The following is a 16105-nucleotide window of genomic DNA, read 5'->3' as shown; positions in this document are numbered from 1 at the left end:
GATAACCGAGCTGTACGTTTTAATTTGTTTCCAAAACCCCGCAGTCAGGACATGCTATATTGTATTTAGATAGAAGCTAGCGAGCTAACTCCCTGCTAACTTCTAACTCCGTTAAATGTCATAAATTCCGTTTTCATGGATGCCTGGATGTTAAACTCAATTGTTACACCTGGTAGAGCAGAACGCTGATCATTTTATTAAAGATGAAAGACTTTAGACAGTTTTTCAACTCTCAGTAATGCCATAGTGATCGTTTGATATATGGACCTGCAGCGGAGTTTAGGCCCAGACACGGCTAGTGACGTCAGACTGAACAACCGGATAGAGGATTTATAAGAGACCTTCTGTTAGCCAAATATCCACTGGATCATTAGGCATCCAAACCTACAAACGGGTGTTTTCAAAGCCATCTATTGCCACTTTGTGTGGCTCAACTAAATACATGATTCAAGCAGCAAAGTTAAACAACAGGGATTACACTACAGATTTGACTTGTGAGGCCATCATGGTAACATTTTTCCACCATATGAGGTTTGTAAATGTTATTTTAATGTTCAAATGTGTTTTATGCGGTATATTACATCAGTCAGTGGCATTCTGTTAGTACAAGGAACCTTGTATTATTTCATTTTGTAAAACAAAATAAATTTAAGTATAAATAAAAATTGAAAAAAAAAGAAGAAGCTCCACACCAGTCTGCATCTATCCTTTATATTACTCTGATCTTGTGGCATGAATGTAAAGGACAACAGGCTATTGTTGCTGAAAGCTGCGCTTGTTTCATACTGATATATACTGTGGCAGTCTCCATTTATGGGTGTGTTCATCTCACTTTGTTAATGACTGGAACTGGACAAACAGAGAGCAGTAGCTTTTTTCTAATGATTTGCACATACACGCCACACAATGCTCAAGCCTTTTAATTTAGCTGATTTTTATGATTAATGTACATTTCAAAATCAAGATTTAGCCTGTTTCTGAACTCAGCAACAACCTTCCCCCCCAGAGATGTGTGGTCCTTAAAAGATTAAACGATTGACATATGATTTAAAGAATAAGAATTTACAATTCTTTAGTCAGGAAGGAGTGCAGAAAGCTGAAGATGTCTAAGCAGAGTGCTGAAAGGCACAAATGTAATTCAATACAATGTATTTATATTAGAGATGGACCGCTCCGATATTACGTATCGGTCTGATACTGACGTAAATTACTGGATCGGATATCGGAGAGAAATAAAAAATGTAATCCGATCCATTAAATATCAAAAAAGCACATCAAAAAACTTGCGACACGGCGTAACTCGGCTCATAACCGTAGCATGTCGGAGCAGTGTGCTCACGTGATAGAGCGGCTGTGTGTATTTGTAGCCTTGCTACCAAACCAGCATTTCATCTCAGAGGAAGTTATCTCACAGAGAGGAATAAAGCAAATGTTAAGTTCATCTCTGAATGTTTGTAAAGCATTTCCACGTTAAGCTTAACAACCGATACATGGAGCGACTGCCTCTTCTCTCTCTCTCCCTCTCCTGCTGCTACTTCCATCGTGAAAGTGATTAATGATTAGCTGATCGGCTTTTCTGTCGCGAGTCCGTCTCTCTTGTTTGTTTTTGGCCCACTTCGTGCCAGAAAGAGGAAACCAGCGGCTGAACAACAGCAGCACGTTTAAGCTTGATAAGCTGTTGTTAGAATTTATTTAATATTACTTTCTACACCAGGATCTTTTTCTACGTAGCTGACGGCTGGTAACTATGCAGGGGCGGATCTAGCAAAGTTTAGCCAGGGGGGCCGATAGGGCATGAACAAATGTCTAACTTTTAATAAATAATTATCCGAATCTTACATCCAAAGTTTTAATCTGATGTAAAATGTATAGAAGTCCATTACTGTATATAGTAACTATTAAGTCTAATATACCCTAGTAAGCTGTAGTACTTTTTCCTTTGGGAAGATACCATCTGTGCAGTCTGCAGTTCTGTTGAAGAAAGATGTTGAATCTATTTAATTATTCTTGAAAAATAATTGATTTCTGGGCATTTTTTTCACACTGCATCAAATTAAAGTTGATTACGTCGATTAAGCATCATGAGGTGGCGGGGGGGTGGTTCCCTATTTTTTTATTTTTTTGCTGGGAGTTTTAGAGCCCTATTGGTTAGGTTGCTTACTCTTTAAAATACCAGAATAGGGAGGATGGAGCAGGTTTAACTTTATTAGATTGATCAGTATTGCTGAACTATGAAATATTTTGGGTGCAGTGTATTTTTTGCATACAGGTATAACAGAATAGCTTTAGTGTTTTGTTTTGTTTTTTAACTTGAGTATAAACTTATACAAAATGCAGCAAGATAAAAAACAAACCGTTTTATTGACTATAAAACACACTATATCGGATTAATATCGGTATCGGCAGATATCCAAATTTATGATATCGGTATCGGATATAAAAAAGTGGTATCGTGCCATCTCTAATTTATATAGCACCAAATCACAACAACAGTTGCCTCAAGGTGTTTTATAATGTAAGCTAAAGACAGTACATTAATAGAAAGAAAAACAAATGGTATGTTTTAATTTGATCAAATTTATCTAAGATGATGACAAATGTTTGTGTTGAGGATTATCTTTCTGTATAAGTCACTGCACACCACTGATTTAAGTGCATTTAGTTTTTATTAATGTTTAGGTGCCTTTACTTTGGTGGCAGATGAAAATGAACTTGTATGTGAAGTTGTTTCCTGCAGATTTCTGCATTACCTGTTAGGAAACAAACCCTTTGGAATCACATGCTTTGAATGAAGAGCTGGTCTGACCCTTTGTATAGTTGTAAAGTGGAAGATGGCAGATCCAAGACTTGTTAGAATAAAAAAACAACAAAAACAAACAAACAAAGACATGCGAGTGCATGTTACTGACCTTGTCGTCGTTTTCCGGGTTGGAGCTGTGGCCGTCACCATACAGCAGGGCATACTGTCGCCATATCTCAGCGTCACTGCTGTGGCGAGAACTGACCCGACCTAGGAGCTCCTTCAGTTTGGACTGGAGGGCTCCTGCCTGCTCACCTTGGCTGTCTGTCAAGTTCTCAACAACTGCTTTCACCAAGATCTGCAGAATCTGATGGGGAAAAAAAACAAGTTTAAACATCATCATGGAAGATCTGATTTACTGATTTAAATGTGTTGCTACAACCTTAATCACTGTTAATCCAACCAGCAACGTTGCTCAAGACCATTAAAACCCCAATGACTGAGAGGCTGGATGGAAAATAATGGGCTTATGGGAAATGCGGTTTTCAGTTTTTATTTTTAAACTTGAATTTGTGATGGTATTACAGAAGTCTTTAAATAAATAGAGTTACTAGTCTGCTCATAATTATGCCAGTTTGCCACAGTTAGTACAGTTATTAGTACAATAAATAAATAATACAGTCAAAAAATAAATAAATGAAAAACAAATAACACAAGGAAGGAAACTTCTGCATGTAATACTTAAGCTTACTATTGGAACACAGATGAGTAATCAGAGGCCAATTGCACCAATAGAGTTTCGGTCTGATCATAAACTAAGCCAATCATGACTTTTTAAGTCATTCTAAGTCTGTTGCAACATCTAGGTTTAAGCCGCCTTCTTGGTATGACTGGGTGTAAATCTTATGGCTAGCCAAAAGCCAAAGTCAAAATTAGTACCGACATTAGGCATCACATGTTGACTTTACAACAAGAAAACTTTTAGGTGGTAAGGACAAAAGCCATCAGCTGGACATATACAAACATGAGGAGATTAAAGGTTTCAATAGCTGTCATGGTCAGGTCCCATCTTATCTTAAACACTTTTATAATACCGTATCAACCCATTAGAGCACTTTGCTCTGAGACTGCAGGCTTACTTATGAGTATATAAAAGGAGAATGGTACCCCTTTTCTGTGGAAGCAGTTTGGATTCAGGAGACAGACACCTTCTCTACTTTTAAGATTACGGTAGGCTTAAAATGCTCCTTTTGTTAAATAGTCAGGGTTGGATGAGGTGACCCTGAATCCTCCATCAGTTACTTTGCAATAAACTTGGCGGTGGGTATCATGGAAGATATGATTTACTGATTTGTGTTGCTGCACCCGTTAATCACCGTTAATGTACCGGTACCACTTTGCATGTAGGGCCTTTACCTTACAATAATAAGAGCCTTGAGGTGAATGTTTGGGGCTTTCTAGATAAAAACTGACTTGAAATTGATTAAGCATGGTTCTGTCGCAGATTTCTTGCTTTTAAAAGGGATTAAGATTCGTGTTGAAGTGTCAGGGTGTGAAATTAGGTGCAATAGTACTAATTTCTGTGTTGAGAGAAAACAAGAATAACAGGCAAAAAGTTTCTAGGAAGTTCATTTCAAGTTCTATCCAAAAATGGAAAAGAAAATCTCCTCCCTGTGAACAGTAACTGTAAGGAAATGAATGCATGTGCAACTATAGCCCCCATTTAACCCCATGAAGCACATTCTGCTGTAGATTTCTTGCTGTTAAAAGAGAGTGTTTCCTTTCCAGCATCAAGTGCTTGCTTATAGGCATTTTGTCTAATTGTTGGGGTTTTCTCTGTATATACAGGGTCTTTACCATCCATCCATTCGCTTCCACTGATCTTTTTCAGGGTCACGGGGAGCGCTGGGGCCTATCCCAGCTGTCATAGGGCGAAAGGCGGGGTACACCCTGGACAGGTCGCCAGTCTGTCGCAGGGCCAACACACAGAGACAGACAACCATTCGCGCTCACATTCACACCTATGGGCAATTTAGAATAATCAATTAACCTATCCCCACAACTGTTAGGTAAAAACCCTGTGGGGTCTTTACCTAACAGTATAAAGGGCCTTGAGGCAACGCTTGCTTTGGTTTGTTGCTGTATGAATAAAACTACAATTAAAATCAAACACTGTCTGATATATCTCTGACCTTACTGAAGCGCCATCTCTGCACTGTAGTTTGTGTTGCACCACAACTCAGCCCCTGATTTTTTTAAGCTGACAAAATTGCATTCATTTTGAATTTTTATTTCTTTGTACAGTGTGACTCAGTGTGTTGTCCTGTCATGAGCCTGGCAGAGTCTAATGCATAACTTTATGCTAACCTTACCGGAACAAATGCATAGCATTTCCTTTATCCGTTTCCCTGTGATTGGCACTCGTAAGCTTCGTAAGCATCAGGTGTCAGATCATATTCTCAAAAATGTTCTGAAACCCAGCAGCAGAAACCCTGACTGGCATTATTCTCATCCATGGACATGTGGAGATTTTCCAAGTTTTCCACCTCAGTGGGCAACAGAGTGCAGTGTCAGCATCAGTCTGAAGATATTTTGTCTTTCTGGTCATTCATTTGTCATTTTTGCCTCATTCCCCTGAGTCTTATCTACCATTTGCTTTCGTTATGATTGACTTTGAGTTCTAATAAATATGGCTCACTATCAAAATGTAATGACTTGTGGCTATAATAGAACCTAGGTCACAATAACTGGACCATGTTCTGGATTCGAACCCCGACCTGTTAATAGAATTTGACAGACCATTTCTCATATTGACAGTAACATTACTTTAATCTACACAGCATCTGCCTTTTGTCTTTACAGACACTGTGTGTCCTCAGGAAACACACAAACCAACCGTGTACATTATAATTCATCCCAGGGGAACCAGGGATCGAACCACCAACCTTCCGATCAGTAGACGACCTGCTCTACCTCCTGAGCTACAGCCACCCCGTATGAAAACAGAAAACTCCACAGTGGGACAAGGTGCAGAAGTAAGTCGTGGAAACAGACAAAGAGAAAAGAGGAGCTGATGCTCTGCTGATTTACTCATGAAATGTAATTAATAAGAAAGAAAAAAGGAAAATATATTTTCATTATTTTTTAAATTAAGCACTTTATTAAAGGCACCTGTTAAAAAAGCTTTTATTTTTGAATAATAATAATTATTATTATTACTGGAGTACCCTCCAGGTCACTGTTAACATTAAATTAATAACAATTAATATCAATTAAATATTAATTAATAGTAAACATTGTTGACATGCTGTTGAATTTGAACTTTTTTTGTTGTTTGTTTGAGAGTCAGCAGCTAACTGTTCAGACACTGATACAAGTGGAAGGCTACTTCAAAAATACATTGCACTGAATTATAAAAGCACCTTTGTCTGAGAAACTGTTCTCTAACTGGACCACCTTAAAAATTTCCTTGCATATCCACGTAGAGCAATCCGCCATTACATTTAGCTGTGGTTTTTCTATAAAGTCAGCTTCAAAGATGGAAACAAGCCACATTTAACAGATGAAAATGCAGCATGGTTAGGCCAGCCAGCAAGCACGCCTTCACTCCCTGATAAAATACCTTCTCTGAACTCCATCGTATTTTGGGGGGATCGTGGCTCAAGAGTTGGCAGTTCGTCTTGTAATCAGAAGGTTGCCGGTTCGAGCCCCAGCTCAAACTGTCTCAGTCGTTGTGTCCTTGGGCAAGACACTTCACCCGTTGCCTACTGGTGGGGGTCAGAGAGCCCGGTGGCGCCAGTGTCCGGCAGCCTCGCCTCTGTCAGTGCGCCCCAGGGTGGCTGTGGCTACAATGTAGCTGCCATCACCAGTGTGTGAATGGGTAGATGACTAAATGTGTAAAGCGCTTTGGGGTCCTTAGGCACTAAGTAAAGCGCTAGACAAATACAGGTCATTTACCATTTATTTCTGCCATCTACCAGTTCCCCAACCCCCACCAGTTAGTGAACCATCTGCCAGGTTGCACTGCAGTCACAATTAAGATAAATCAACTGCAAGGCTATGGAGCAGAGACTGTAACATCATGTTAGACATCCTGCAAAACACCTCAGAGGTGTGCTGACGGACACATCCTCTACATCTGTTCAAACTCCAACACACAAAGTGTGATTTTAAGAGGGTAATCTGTAGTTCAGTCCGTTTGATGGGATTTTCCAGTGAATTCTTGTGAATGTGGCAGTGCAAGTACATCTGTAAGTATTAGTTTTGTATTTTGGTATTTATCACTCTGGTGAAAAGTGATATTTAAAGGAAAAAACTGAATGAATTCCTGTTGAAGTGTCAGGGTGTTAAATTAGGTGGAAAAGTACTAATTTCTGTGTTGAAAGAAAACAAGAAAAACATGGATAACAGGCAAAGAGTTTCTAGGAAGTTCATTTCTACCCAAAAATGGAAAAGAAAATCTCCTCCCTGTGCATAGTAACTGTAAGGAAATGAATGCATGTGCGTCTATATCCCCCATTTAACCCCATGAGGCACAAAAGCTGAGTCATGTGACCACCAGCTCCTCTGTCAGTAGCCCTTTCCACATTCCATAGGACAGCAATCCTTGGTGGCCCCTCCCACCTTCTGAGCCTGTGATGAAAAACTAACACAAAAAGCACATAAAATGAAATAAGGCAAAAACGTTGCTTCTAAATTTGTTACTGTGATCTAATGAAATTAACATAGTCTGTCACCACCAGTTATGCAAAGCAGCATTTTAAGGTGAATCGAAGTAAAAACAGACGGGTAAAAATAGAACAGCTATTTAAAGTACAGACTTTCAAGCTTTGACAGACTTTTTGGTGATGAACTTAGGGGACAGTACTACATTTTATTAAAGTAGTCATATAAAAATATTTAATCATCTCATACACGCCAGCACACACGGGCCTGGCTGTCGCAAATCGGCATTCAACATTGCTAGTGCTGTTGAAATGACCCAGTCCAAAGTCAGCGGCACCTGACTTTGGACTGGTTTTAATCGCGTTCCCTTGATGATGATCTGCACGAGTTTGACATCTACATTATACAAAATACAGAAGACTGCAACATCATCCATTGGTTTCTGAACTTTACCCTTTAAAGCCTTATTTGTTTTTATTATTCAAATGTTTTTATTACATAAAAAGCACCTTGAATTAATTGGAATAATTTAACAAGACAAAAGATCGAGTAGAGGATTAAAGCAGGAAAAAAGCCAGAAGTTGAAAATGCCACAAATGAAGAGGGATGGCTGTCAGAAGCTACTCTTAAGGAAGGGAAACAATCAGGACAGGCAGGTGTATGCCAAATTACACAGGAACTGGACTGAATATCAAAAGCACAGGTCATATGGAATAATGAATCCAAATTGGAAATTTTAAAATCACTGTAAATATGTACAGATGAGGTCAGGAGAGCATTATAAGAGTGAGTGTCAGCAGCCATCTGTGAAACACAGTGGAGCTTCTGCCAAGGTTTGGTGCAGCACTTCAGGCAGTGGTAATGGCGAGCTTGTCAAAATTGAACAAGTTCTATGTTCACTGAATTATAAACACAGAAAAGTACAGTGAGATTCTGATCCACCAGTACCATCTGTAATCCAGGTCAAACAGATTGACCTGGATTTAAAACAAAGTTGAACACACATGTGGGCAGTCGGCCGGTCGCGGCTGGCCTTTGCAGAGCCTGAATCTCAACATTATTGGAGCAGTGTGGGGTTATCTAGACAGAGAACAGAACAAAAGGCAGGCAAGATTCAAGGAAGAGCTTGGGCCATCGTTGTAGAAGCCTGGAGTCTGAGTCAGACTGCAGCTGTTCGGGGACCGAATTCTAACACACAAAAAAGTGGTTGCTATGACTACTTGCAATCTGTTGCTTGATATTTTAAAAAAATACAATTACCAATTTTTCCTAGTTGCAAGGAGGTTGTAGTCTTGTTCTCACTCTAGTGTGACTGAGCTATCATTAGTCACAGTGGATATTACTAAACACTCCTTTTATAGCACTCCTTAAATGTGCAATTTCATGCTCTTTTCCGTGAAAGGGCTTTGGTGTTAGGTTGTCTGTAGGAGATTGTCGGCCATTAATAAACTGTTCAAGAAAACTGTGTTCTGAGAAGATATTTAAAAATGAGGAGGAGGCAAGCAGAGAACTAAAGACTGAGTGAGCTGCTCTGAAGCTGCTGCTGCTGACCTTTTCAACCGGTGTGCTTTTACATCTGCCAACCTTATTGATGAGGCTGACCAGGACACAACCTGCATAAATGACCATTTTGGTTGTTTGAAACAGAGAAGACAAAGAGGGACACAACAAAAGAGAGAAAAAAAGAAGATCATGTATTGTGGGATAAATGTGACTCTGTTTGTATATTTAATTCTGAGGCCCACAGGATCTCTGAGTCAGAGCTGTGATTTTTATCCATTCCCATTAGGCTGGAAGACGTCTTCTTCAAAGTTAATTGCTCAAAACTACGTGAGTAAAATGACTGCAGGGCTGAAGCAGACCATTAACAGTGGAAATACTACCACTGGCTGTCTCGCCTTGTTTATTCAAAGCTGATGGTTAATTTTCTTATTTAGAATGCATCAGTTGCTGTGGAATTAATGAGCTGTGACTACAAGAGGCTTTTCCTTCAGAGTTTCTAAATGACTCGGCATGAGTGACCACAGTGATAAAGATTAACAGTTTCACCTGCTCGGTGTGTTGTGATTGGACAACAGATCACGTTTCCCCGTCTCACAAAGCTCTGAGACTTTGCACAGAGTAGAAGAGGTGGATAAAGCCAAAACGCTGAACTTGAGCCAAGTATTCCAGAATTTAGAGAAATGTATATCTTTTGTTTCAAAAGTTCTTCCTTTCAACACAGACAAAGCTTCATTTACAGAAAGTCAGTTAATTGGTGCAACTTATTAGGAGCACTGCAAGGTGAAAGAAATACAGAGAGCAAAGGGACCAATTCCTGCTTCACAGCTCTGTCTCATGTGTTCAAGTCAGACATTTTTATTTGTTATTTTTGACCATGGTGAGCTAAACCTAACAGATTTCAGGAGACATAGATTGCCCCTGAGAAGCTTTATCCAGCCAGGTATAGTTTATTGTTTGCCAAGCTGTGTCTCATTAGACACGCAGCCTAGAATAAATGTTTTCCCCATTCTACATGGAACAAAAGAAGAGACTAAGTGCAGTCATGTACCTGGATGTCCTTGTAGTTCTCCCTCAGGTCCATAAGACGGTGGTATGCCTTGATGGCTTCAGCAAAATCTCCGATGTCAGTGCTAACAACAATGAAGTTCTCCCAGATCTGCCAGTGTTCGTAATTACACTTAAGGGCTTCCTGCAGGGTTCGAAAAGCCTTATTTCTGCCAATGACAAAAAGGAGAGACAAGTTAGAAGTAGATCATCAAATGTGTTGAACAGAGGTCTAGGAAGTTCTAGGCTTGGTTCATTTCAAAACTGCTTGAGCTTAACTGGCAGTAGAACTAACCAGGTATTAATTAAAAACCCGCCTGCTTTGCTTCGGTTTCAGGCCCGAACGGACAGAAGGCTGCTGTCAAGGGCTAAAAGTCTACCTCTGTATCTGAAAAGCCCCCACAGCCAGAAATTACAAAAAAAACAAACAAAAAACACAGAGAGACACGAACATGGGCTGGAATGAAGAACTTCACATATTTTTATTTGGAGTATTTTTATTGTTTGTTTGTTTATCTGTACATTATAAATACATAAATAAATATCTGAACACTGTCTGGATGGGTACAAAGTTCTGGGAAGTTCTGATGCTTGTAACGACTGCTGTGAAGACTGTCTCAGCAGGCAGGCAGAGATGACTGTAAACTGGGACAGGCGAGATACTATTTTACAGCAAAGCTTAAGAATGCACTGGATTTACTTCTGAATGACTAAATGACAGCATGGGACACCCTGAATGAGAGCGACTTCACTCATCTGTAATGGCAAGTTTGTCATACAGTTCAATTCAGAATTACTTTGGTCTAAATTCCTTTTGTAGACATTAGGGAAGACAGACAATGGTTAAGTATTAATAAATTCCATTCCACTAAGCTGTTTCCCCCCCACACAGATTTAACGATGAAGCTAGATCAAAAAGAAGCTCACAGTTCGCACGCAGTGGGAGAATTAGAAAGAAACAGCTGTGCTTATCAACAGAAAAATTCAGGTTATCTTCAACAACTCAACGGCCTCCTTCTGTCATCAAAGAGAACGGGGCTGTAAAACTTTCACGGAGCGTCCTCCACAGTAAGCAGACACTGACACCAGCTGAGGACTGTCTACACTAACTACAGATGAACAACAGCCTCCGTTTTAAAGCAGTTACTGCTGATAACAAAAACAGTTAACTTCTGCTCTGTTTCATGAAAGTCTCAGTATATTGAGGAGCAATAATTAGGGTTTCCCCCTAAAACCTCAGCATGATGACTAAGTGAAGAGCTTTAGGACAGAGCAAGTTTTGGCGATACAAACTTTTGAGCTGCAAAGCACACCAAGTGCAGACTGCGCACTTATTCAGAAAACATCTCCCTCTACTAAAAACCAACACTCCTAGTAGTAACTATCACAACTACAACAGGCATAAGACGTGATTTTTGTTCACAGATTTTATGCAATATGCAGTAAATTCAGTACAACTGATTCATTTAAATACTCTTTTCCTGAAAGGGAAACTCTTTATGCCACAAGGCTGCAAAAACACTCTTGTCCCAAACTATCAGCCACAGAAATGACCTTCGTTAATACATCCAGTAGCTTTTTAATGTCAAGAGAAGGCTTTTCACTGCTGTCCACAGCGTGTTCTTTTGTTGTGTCTCTCATAACATCTGCAGATGGCCGCCCCTCCCTGATCTGCCAGAGGTTTCTTCCTGTTGAAAGGGATTTTTTCCTTACCACTGTTGCCAGGTGCTTGCTCAAAGAGGTTTGTCTAACTGTTGGGGTTTTCTCTGTATTATATAGCAGCGGTCCCCAACCCTCGGGCCACGGACTGGTACCGGTCTGTGAGTCGTTTAGTACCGGGCTGCGAGAGGTGAGGCTCGGGTGTGAAATTTATGTTTTTTGGGGTTTTTATCGTTTTTTATCTTTATTTTATATCATTTTTATCAATAACTTGGTTTCTTTTCACGTGTGTTATGAATAAATTTTCTTGTTTTTTGGTACCGGTACTGGTTTTATTTTGTTGCATTTATCCACGACACCTTAAAGGCCGGTCTGTGAAAATATTGTCGGACATAAACCAGTCCGTGGCGCAAAAAAGGTTGGGAACCGCTGTTATATAGGGTCTCTACCTTACAATATAAGGGGTCTTGAGGCAACGGTTGCTTTGGTTTGTTGCTGTATAAATAAAACTAAAATTAAAATGAACTACTGTCTGAAATATCTCTCTGAACTTACTGAAGCGCCATCTCTGCACTTTCAGTTTGTGTTGCACCACAACTCAGCATCTAATCTGTACTGTTTGACCACTAATTGACCTTCCATTCAAGCCCAATGACATGCATGTTGGTTAAATTAATTAAAAGCTTTACCCATATGTGCATTCATGTTACAATGCTTAAGTTGGGAAGGTTCAAGTCCATTCGTAAGACTGGTCTTAACATTAAACAACTTTCCAGTTAAATCGCTGATTTTTTTAAGCTGACAAAACTGTATTCATTTTGAATTTTTATTTCTTTGTACAGTGTGACTCAGTGTGTTGTCCTGTCATGAGCCTGGCAGAGTCTAATGCATAACTTTATGCTAACCTTACCGGAACAAATGCATAGCATTTCCTTTATCCGTTTCCCTGTGATTGGCACTCGTAAGCTTCGTAAGCATCAGGTGTCAGATCATATTCTCAAAAATGTTCTGAAACCCAGCAGCAGAAACCCTGACTGGCATTATTCTCATCCATGGACATGTGGAGATTTTCCAAGTTTTCCACCTCAGTGGGCAACAGAGTGCAGTGTCAGCATCAGTCTGAAGATATTTTGTCTTTCTGGTCATTCATTTGTCATTTTTGCCTCATTCCCCTGAGTCTTATCTACCATTTGCTTTCGTTATGATTGACTTTGAGTTCTAATAAATATGGCTCACTATCAAAATGTAATGACTTGTGGCTATAATAGAACCTAGGTCACAATAACTGGACCATGTTCTGGATTCGAACCCCGACCTGTTAATAGAATTTGACAGACCATTTCTCATATTGACAGTAACATTACTTTAATCTACACAGCATCTGCCTTTTGTCTTTACAAAGGCTACTAATTCCTATAGGTGTTCCAACTTTTCTGGATTACTTACAGCCCCCTCTGTCTGCATAAAAGCAGTGTTGGAACACACTGTGGTGCCATAGCCTCGTGAGCATCAGTTGAACAGTATTGACTACAGAAAGTAGTGTGTTGCTACAAAAATGTTGAGAGAAAGGTAATTAACAATGGAAGAGAGACAGACCATCATGACACTTAAAAATGTAGTCCGTTCCTACAGAGAAATCACAAATAAAGTCAAGATGTCAGTGAGCACAGTTTCCTTCATCATCAAAAGGGACTTAGAAACTCTGACAGGAAGAGGTCTGGCAGACCCAACGCCACAAATGAATCTGAGGACACGTTTCTGAGAGTTCACAGGACAATGGCTTCAAGTACAGCTTAGTCTCAGTTTCAACTGTGAAGAGAAGACTTTGAGCTGCAGGTTTGTCTCTTTGTCAGAATAAGACAAAGAGGCTTGGCTGGGCCATGGAACACCGCCATAGGACTACTGAAGTCTGGAGAAGGTATTATGCACTAATGAATCAAAATTTGAAATCTTCGGTTCTTCACGCAGGATCTCTGTACGCCACAGAGTAGGCGAAGGGATGGCTCCATACTGTGTGGCATCAACTGTCAAACATGGAGGAGGAAGTGTGTTGTTCTACCACAGCATTCTGCAGCACCATGCAAAACCCTCTGATCTGCCTAGCTGGTCAGGGGTTCATCCTACAGTAAGATAATGACCCAAAACGTACATCCAAGCTGTGCCAGAACTACCTCAGAAGAACAAGATGGTGAGCTTGAAAACATGGAGTGGCCAGCACAGTCTCCAGACTTAAACCCCATCGAGCTGGTTTGGGATGAACTGGACAGAAGAGTGATAGCAAAGCAACCTACAAGTGTCACACATTTATAGAAACTGGAAACGGATATGAGAAGAACTTTCTGAACAATATTTGATTTCTATTGTAGAAAGAATGCCCCGGGTGTGTTCAGCTGTTATATCTGCCAAAGGTGGCTACTTTGAGAAGTTTAAGATACATTTTGATTCCATGATTTCTTTGATAATTCCAATTGATTATTTGTATTGTGCTTTCATTTCAGAGTGGAATGAGGCATCAAACTGCATAATTTTCAATAAAAAAAATGGAAAAATGGAGTGTGTTCTAAAACTTTTGACCAGTAGAGTACGTTGATGCACGTTTTGTAGTCAGTCTGCACATTGTAGTTTCAATAAGGTGGACATCCAGCGTCATATTGAAAGAAGACTACTGTAAAATAAGAAGCATAAGGAAGAACCTTAGGAATGCTCCCAGAGACTGTAGTTTAGAAATCTGAAGAGATAACTAAGGTGGGTGGTAAAATCCACTACATGGAGGTGTATGTCATTCTGTTTTAGAAACTAAATACCAGCAATAGCAATTTAGAGAGATATGGACAAACTTAGATGCAGTTGACCTCTGACCTTTCTGTCATCATCACCTTTGGGCACATTTATCCTGCCCAAGTTATTTTGAAAGACTACTGGAGCGTTTTCCAGTCTGCTGGGTGTGGATGGTTTCAAACACTTTGCTGCTTACGGCAGAAATCCTATTGGACAAAACTCAACCCATTCTATTACCTGGCACACACGTTCTTACACCAACAAGTTTCCAATATGCACTACACTCATACTCACTTCATTTGGAGGCGAATGTAAGCTGTAGAAAGGTTGTTCCATGCTTCTGCATTCTGGATGAAGGTGGGGTAGGGGGTTGGGCGAGACACAGGTCAGTGAGGGAAAGAAGACAGTGGGGAAAAGGAAGTAAAGAATAACAAAAAAATCCTACAAGACACAATTTTCAGGTTTATGCACATAAAGAAAAGCTGGAGTGACTATTAAACCCTCACCAAATGAAATGGTGTGTTGAAATGAGAGACGGCTAGCGTCTATATATTTGCTGTGCACTAACTGTGTGCTATGAACATAAATTTATTGAAACGTTCACTTTGGGAGGACCAAGCAGAAACAACCTCCGAGACTGAAAAATAATCACAACTGCCACAAACTGCGTTAGCTCAGTTAGCACTTCAGGCTGTCTTGAAAGTTGATCCATAGAGACTCCCACAAACTTCACTTCATTAAAAAGCATGTTTACAGCCTGTTTAAAACATTTTTTCCAGTGGTCTACAGAAAATCTCCCCTTCATAACAGTTGTCTGCAGGGTGCCCTTTTTCCATTACGCAAGGCGTAAAGTGAGCCATGTAGTTCCTTTGACATCTATACACATGCAACAGTAGTTGATAGTTGTCTACTAGCTTCACATCTACTTGTTCTACTCACTGTACTTGACATCTCCATGTCTGTCACTAAAATATTGTTATGTAATTTAATATGGCCCTCTGCTTGGTACAACCATCCAAGAAGTGGAATTTGAGTATTTTATTAGTCTGTCAGTCCTGCAAGCTTACCAGCATTAGGACAAAACACTAAGGCTGCTGAGGTTTCAAAATGTGGAGCTCAAAACAAATACGTGCTGTTACAGTGGCAATGTCCACTGTACAGTGGTACATGCCAACCTGTGGTGTCGCCCACACCAACACAACCACTATGAACCACCTGCCAGATTTGCCTCCCTGTGACTTTGTCCAATTCCCAAAAGTGAAAGATGCAGTATAAAGCTGTAGTTGATGCTTTGGACATTACTGAAATAAACTGCATGAATTATTTGTGTTAAAAAAAATCTTCATGCACTAGCAGCCTCAAGCAAACCCACATTACTTGGCCTTTAAAAACTAAGGATGGACTTGGAGAAAAGACATTATGTCAAAGAGTGTCCCTAAAAAGAAAGAGACTGTGTGTGTAGGTACTCACGTCTGGCTCCAGTCCCACACACCTCTGGAAAGCCTTAGCAGCTCCCTCATAGCCCTCCAGGGCAAAGTAGGCACAACCAAGAGAAAACCACACACCGAGCTGTGCACACACACACACACACACACACACACACACACACACACACACACACACACACACACACACACACACACACACAAAAGGTTTGTATTGAAATGTTAAATTAAGGCACAGATATTTCCCTGAAATGAAAGTGTGTGTTAACAA

General features: G+C 40.0%; 1 protein-coding gene across 2 annotated transcripts in view; it reads right to left on the bottom strand.

Moving 5' to 3' along the window:
- ttc27 (tetratricopeptide repeat domain 27) overlaps window positions 1-16105 on the bottom strand; it is an 88588-nt gene that overhangs the window by 12818 nt on the left and 59665 nt on the right. For both annotated transcript variants that reach the window (XM_040037167.1, XM_040037168.1), the window contains exons 14-17: window positions 15860-15958; window positions 14684-14736; window positions 9957-10122; window positions 2910-3107 (exon numbers count right to left, since the gene is read on the bottom strand). In XM_040037167.1, coding sequence (XP_039893101.1) covers window positions 2910-3107; window positions 9957-10122; window positions 14684-14736; window positions 15860-15958 — 516 coding nt within the window. The remainder of the gene's footprint in view (window positions 1-2909; window positions 3108-9956; window positions 10123-14683; window positions 14737-15859; window positions 15959-16105) is intronic.

This window comes from Simochromis diagramma, unplaced genomic scaffold (assembly GCF_900408965.1).
Source record: "Simochromis diagramma unplaced genomic scaffold, fSimDia1.1 OVJJ01000197.1, whole genome shotgun sequence".
Taxonomy (NCBI): domain Eukaryota; kingdom Metazoa; phylum Chordata; class Actinopteri; order Cichliformes; family Cichlidae; genus Simochromis; species Simochromis diagramma.
The sequence above is the reverse complement of the archived record's forward strand: the minus strand, read 5'-3'. Positions and strand labels throughout refer to the sequence as shown.